At 42.1% G+C, this 6,770-nt stretch overlaps 1 protein-coding gene across 1 annotated transcript; it reads right to left on the reverse strand.

Moving 5' to 3' along the window:
* Positions 1 to 4,243: 4,243 nt before the first annotated feature.
* LOC123165487 (acyl transferase 1-like) lies at positions 4,244 to 6,010 on the reverse strand. Its single transcript, XM_044583143.1, has 2 exons — positions 5,942 to 6,010; positions 4,244 to 5,194 (listed from the first exon to the last, which is right to left on the reverse strand). Exons 1-2 carry the CDS (start codon positions 6,008 to 6,010, stop codon positions 4,244 to 4,246), a joined length of 1,020 nt encoding a protein of 339 aa, XP_044439078.1.
* Positions 6,011 to 6,770: the final 760 nt, after the last annotated feature.

The following is a 6,770-nucleotide window of genomic DNA, read 5'->3' on the forward strand; positions in this document are numbered from 1 at the left end:
CCCACATAACATGTGCTAAAAAGTTGAGAGGGTTAGGGCATGGACAACACATAAAACCATTCTGCTTGTTTGCCTCAGCCACTTCGAGAAAAATATGCAGGCCCTTAATGTACTCGGAGGTGTGTCTGTCACCGTACATCCATTGTCGGTTCATCTGCGTGCATTATATATAATTATGTGTGTCAAAAACCATTACAGATTCACATGGATAGATAAGTGACCAAATTAATAGATGTTCGTCATCGCATTAAAACCAAAGTACATACATAGTTCAAATTGAACAACATATAGCTCTCCAGAGCATCTAGTTAAACCATACATTGAAACTATGTAAAACCTTTCAATGCAACAACAAATGCGATCATAATCACAACCAAGGTAACAATTGATCCAATGGCATAATGATACCAAGCCTCGGTATGAATGGCATATTTTCTAATATTTCTAAACTTTAACCGCATTGCATCCATCTTGATCTTGTGATCATCGACGACATCCACAACATGCAACTCCAATATCATCTTCTCCTCCTCAATTTTTTTTATTTTTTTCTTCAAGTAATTGTTTTCTTCTTCAACTAAATTTAACCTCTCGACAATAGGGTCGATTGGAATTTCCGGTTCAACTACCTCCTAGATAAATAAAATATGTCACGTTGGTCGGCATAATTGTCATAAACAATAAATGAATCAAATAGTTATAAAAAGATAATATATACCACATCCGAATCATAGATAGGACGAGGGCCGACAGGGGCGGATACCAAAACCATCGCACTATATAATAACAAGGAATAATAAAAGTAAGAAAATTAGACAAGTATCTATCTGAAGTAAGAATTTTTTTTTCTTTCAGAAAGAGGATAAGAACAAGAGGCTCACCACGGTAGTGCCGGCGACGAGATCGGCGCGGGCGATCGACGGGGGTGAAGATGGGGACGGGACGTCACGGACCGCTAAACCTAGACAAATCTCGGGAAAAATGGAGCTCGGAGGTCGAGTTTCGAGAGGAGAAAGCTTAACTAGTGTGGCTCGGGCATTTCATCGAACACCTCATGTGCATAGAAGGTGAGCTAGAGCACCACAAAGCTCTTCTGTCGCCGGCCAGAAAAAACAGAGCAGTGTGGAGTGCTCTGCTCGCCGGCGAGGGGTTATATATAGCCACCTCATTGGTCCCGGTTCATGGCTGGAACCGGGACTAAAGGTTGTGGGCCAGGAGCGAGGACCATTGGTCTCGGTTCGTGCCTAGAACCGGGACAAATGGGTCCAGACGAACCAGGATAAATGCCTCCCGAGGCCCGGCCGGCCCCCTGGGTGCACGAATCGGGACGTATGCCCCCCATGGGTCCCGGTTCGTGACTCAACCAGGACTAATGGGCTGGCCAGACCCGAACCAAAGCCATGTTTTCTACTAGTGAATGAGCTGCACGTTCTTCTATGACGCTACGGCCGATAAGCGCATGGTGCCTCCCTTCTCGGCTAGCCGTCGGTTCCCGGAAAATGAGCTGTTCATCTGCCCCGACCTCGCGCCGGTCACGGGCGCGGTGCTGGCCGTGAACCAGGCGATGACGCAGGTGGCGGCGAAGGACGCCAGCGAGGAGGCATGCAGCGGCTACTACGACGCCGTCGGCAAGCTGATGCGGCTGCTGGGCGACGAGTTGGTTGCTCCTTAATCACTGCTGTTAATTAGTCTGCTTTTGGAACCGTACCGAGTGCTACCGGGTGCTGTGATGAATAAGAAGCATGCATGAGTGGAGTATGACTGTTTGCCATTTCATAAGGTGTTGTTAATTAGTCTTCTTTTTGTGCGGGGAGAACAGTCGGCGTACTCATCAGAGTAGGGTTAGCTTAGGCTGGCCATATTGGGGAACGTAATCGGTATCATGCATTTGGGACTAGCAAACATACTTATGTGGCAGACAATTAAAAGAGAGTAGATACCGTATCATAATAAAGATGTTATGCTACCATGTGTCATGCATGGCAATAAATGAGACCATCTATAATACTCCCTCCTTTTCGGTTTATAGGGCTCATCTCAAAATCTTAGTTTTTCCAATTTATAAGGCTGGTCATAGTGGGCAGTAATTTAGACTAGTAACATGCATATGTTACTACCTTCATAATGGGTAGTAACACATGGATGGTAACATGCAATCCTTCATTAATTGCGATATAGACTCATTTTATCTCGGGGTGTGTTAAGTTACAGTAACATATTATGTTACCACAAGCATCTCTCTCCTCATTAACTCCATGCCACATAAGCAAATTTGCCTTGAGATGTGTTATGTTACTACCTAAGTTACTCCTACTATGACTAGCCTAAGGCTCAATTTGGTTGTTCCCAATTACAATTTCAGATTCCAAGGTGCATTAAATAATTGCATGCAAGTATTAACAGAAAATTGACCAATGCATGTACTTTATGCATGCATGCATTGCAATTAATACATTGGTAAACATATTATTTTGAGAAAAACAAGAGCATTAATTGGGTGCTTTTGCAAATTACGAAAAGTATTCCACCACTCACCATCTACCTTGGTTGGTGAGATTTTTGAATTGAGCCTTATAAACCGGAAAGGAGGGAGTACTATGCACTATAGATGTATTATTATACACTAGTATCATATGCATGTTACTATTATATGATATTCCTCACTATGACCAGCCATACACCATTTCAGTATGCACTTGGGAGGAACAAACATGGTACTACACACGACACTAGATTCAAAAAATGTCTTACATGACGGAGGGAGTAGAATATAGAGAGGAATCAAATTCCCCAGCGTGTCATCTGATGGGTAAGGCCGGTCATAGTGGGGAGTAACTTATACTAGTGTCATGCATATGACACTAGTCTAAGTTACTACCTTTATAGTGCAAAGTAACATAGTAGTATTGTCATAGATGGCTTCATTTATTAGTTTGTAGACTCATCCTTTCTCGGAAAGCGCTATATTACAATAACATATTATGTTACTCTAAACACCTCTCTCCTCATTAACTACATGCCACATAAGCAAAAAATTCTTGGAGTGCGCTATGATACTACCTAAGTTACTCCCACTATGACTAGCCTAATGGCAAAGGTTTTTTCAGGACATATGATGCAAGTGCATTACCACCATATGCTGGTAACTAAAACTAACCACCATGGTAACTATGCACCATTATGATGGCAACTTGTTTACCAAGTTGTATTGATATACGCCACCACTATGTTGGTAATTTCTTCTATAAGTGTTTAGTTAAGAGCTTGACGATTTGAAGTTTTAGAAGTTTCTATAGTGTGGCCCAATTATTTAGTGCTAACGCAGGGTGACATATCTAGAACCAAAATAGCCCTGCTAATCTCCTAATCTAACCAAATAAACATAAATTTGCTAATTTTCATACTAGTCAGTGGAACTGCATATAACATGGGGGTGGTAACTTTTAAGTAAAATTTGTTAAAATATATCACGCAGGAGCTATTTTTGAAGCATTCACTCAACAAAGTTGATAATAAAGACGGGTCATAAATAAAAATGTATGGTTTGTGAAATACTAGCACATTTCAAAGCTATGAGTTATGAAATAATTCTACTATTAAACCTCTTCTATACCATACATGCAAGTAACTCCACACCCTACCAACAGGGAATATCCCATGCACACACCCGTCTCCATGCATGCAAATAGCTCCACATTAATTCCTCCAACAGGGAAGATGGAGAATGTTGTGGTAGGACTCCAGAGCACGATTTTGTGTAGTTGTTGATATTTGAAAGGTTTGCCAAACAAAGTTCCCACGCTTGTGCTGTCCAATATTTGTGACTTTTAAACAAACATATGAACAATTATCTGTTACATAATGTGGTAAACATATACTTCCTCCATTCCTAAATATAAGTCTTTTTAGAGATTTCACTAAAACCTACATACGGATCTATATAAACATATTTTAGAATGTACATTCACTCATTTGCTTAATATGTATTCCAAGTTGGAATCTCTAAAAAGATTTATATTTAGGAATGGAAGGAGTAGTTATAGACATAACTAAAAGGCTCTTATTGCATAGCACTTAAACCTATGATATTACCGGGATTACAGAAGTGTGGCACCTATACTAAAGATATATTGTTATGTATAACTATGATACATATAATTTCTTGATCGTAGTGCTCTTTATTGTCCAATCACGTACGCACACTATGCATGTGTGTGTGTTCGATATACTAGTATAAATATAACTAGAGGGAGCTAGGTGTAAAGTAGTTGCCTCCGTTGTCCTTGTTCAACCAGGAGGCGATCTCACTAGCAAACTTCTCCATCACCAACCCTGGCAATAAGACTGACACCGTGATTGATTCCTCCCCATGTATATCCTTGCATCTAGTGTGGAAGCTTGATAGCTTCGGGACTGGCATTTCACCACCAACCCACTCTGCCCACCCAAAGTCCACTGTGTCACCTCCAATGTGACTATTGTCTGTCACCCAGTAGACTTGTTGCGCGGGCAAAGTCGGCCGCCCACGCAATAGTGCCATCATATCCACCATTGACCGCATCCGCTCCAGCAACATGTCAGTCTTGGCCTTACGAATTAGCTCCACAATGTGGCCGAGTGGCTTCCCGCATAGGTCACCTACCGTGATCTCCGCTATGGTGTACACAAGGGTGTTTCCGTAGTATTCCCGTGGGATGGGCAAATCATGCTTCCATCTCCCACGGGCATTGAGCGTAAAGATGAGGCGTACTTTTGTATCGACCTCGTAGCCGAGCGCTATCGTCTGACAGCGCCACATTACAGCAGTGAGAAGCTCGAAGGCGGTGGCGGGTTTGGTGAGAAGCGATGGGACGATATACCCTCGTAAATGAGTTATATCTCTCGGACTGAAGAGCAAGTACTTGTGCACCATGCTCTCGACTGCCGTTGATAGCATAACGTCATTGACAATCCTATTGACATCGTACTCGGAGCCAGTTAGGACCGGTGAGTATGCGGGGTCGATGTCGGTGATGCGGGGAGGAGTGCGTGCCATCAGAATATGCCTCTCCCACACGGGTAGCACTGCCGGTTGCACCTCGCCACGTGCAAGATCACCTATGCTTTTTATGAACTGGATCATTCCGAAGCCGTCGAAGATGCTATGGCATACCTGAAAACCAAGTACGAACCCTCCGCCTATTAATTCTGTTACCTGTACACACAAAGTTTGTTTATCTGACTAAATAAAGAAAGATGCATTTAAACTCAAACCCAAATAGAACGATAATTAAATTAAAACCATCTTTGAGACAGGAATAACTGTTTTGCGGAGTGACATGGTTGCATAATGGGAAATGGGTTGCGTTGAAGATTTCCACCATGAAATTGTGTATATAGATACAAAAAAGGGTAATAAGGCCAATATGGGTGGCCGCTAATAGGAAGCGAATTGAATTTTCAACATGTACTACGTCACCTACCCCTTGCGGGAGGAGAAAGAGCGGAGCTCAGAAGGAGAATCGGGTCCGTCTACGTCAAAATCGATTGATATTTCTCAAGTCTCAATCGATTCGGAAAGTAATTTTCTGTTTATTAGTAAAAAATGTAACCTGCATTTTATTCACCCATTTGCATTTTTTATTAAACTATAGGCATACTTTTTCAAATTTATTGAGAGTTAAGAAAATCTCAGCCGACATAGAATTAGCAAAACCAAAGACAACATGCCGTAGTGATTTAGGAAAACACACATGATGTAAAGGGTCTGCTTGAAGTAAGTCTCAAGCTTCGTCAAGAGGCGAGTATCCAAACTTCATATAAAACATCTTTGCCGGAGTGAATTTTGTGGGATTTAATCCGCCTATATCTTAAGCAATTATATTACTACAAGTTTAACTATTCGATGTTCCCCTCTAGTTTGAATCGTGCACTTGCAATGCACATGTGCCTATTCCCGTACCCATTCATTATCGTCGTAGACCTGCTTTAGTAGATGGTGATTAAGGCACACTCCGTAGAGCTTCTTCATCACCCCATTTACCGACACCTCCTTCAATCACTCTACAATATGCTAGTGACACGCTTATTATAGCTCACGCTTCCACTCAGGACGTAATCCATGTCAAATCCATCATTGATGATTTTGCCCTGACGGCTGGACTCACCATCAACTTATACCACCATTCTCACACTCAACACTGATCACTTCACTTCCATCGTGATAGCCAAAATTGCTATGTCGCTTTCTTCCCCTGACCTGCATTGGCCTACCCCTCTCTCCTGATGAACTACCAACATCTGCCTTCAGCTCCTTTACAAGCTAATTTTGCAACTACCTGCAAGGCCAGGTTGCACATTCACCTTCGCGCGAAGCTTGCCTCATTCTACTCTCTTTGGTGCCTGAATTACTGATGGCCTACTTCATACTATTATACTCTCTTTGGTGCGCGAAGCTTGCCTCATTCTACTCTTTGGTATTTGTTTTCCGCCTTATGAAAGGACTTGTAAATACTATTTATGCGATTCGTAGGGCCTTTTTATGGAGAACCAAGGACTCTTATACCAGGAAATGATTCCTCAATTCTCGGAAAATATTTGCAAAAAAACATCATCTAGGTACAAAAAATTACTCTTACAAAACAATTGCCTGCTCATGAAATCTGCTTTCAAACTGCCTAAGCTTCTAGACCTCCCTTGGGTGCACTGGTTCCACTTGCCATTCCACTATCATAGCCATCACGAAGTGTAACCTCCTCCTTCCCCTGGAAAATAGTAAACCACCAGCTTCC

This window comes from Triticum aestivum, chromosome 7D, assembly GCF_018294505.1.
Source record: "Triticum aestivum cultivar Chinese Spring chromosome 7D, IWGSC CS RefSeq v2.1, whole genome shotgun sequence".
Taxonomy (NCBI): domain Eukaryota; kingdom Viridiplantae; phylum Streptophyta; class Magnoliopsida; order Poales; family Poaceae; genus Triticum; species Triticum aestivum.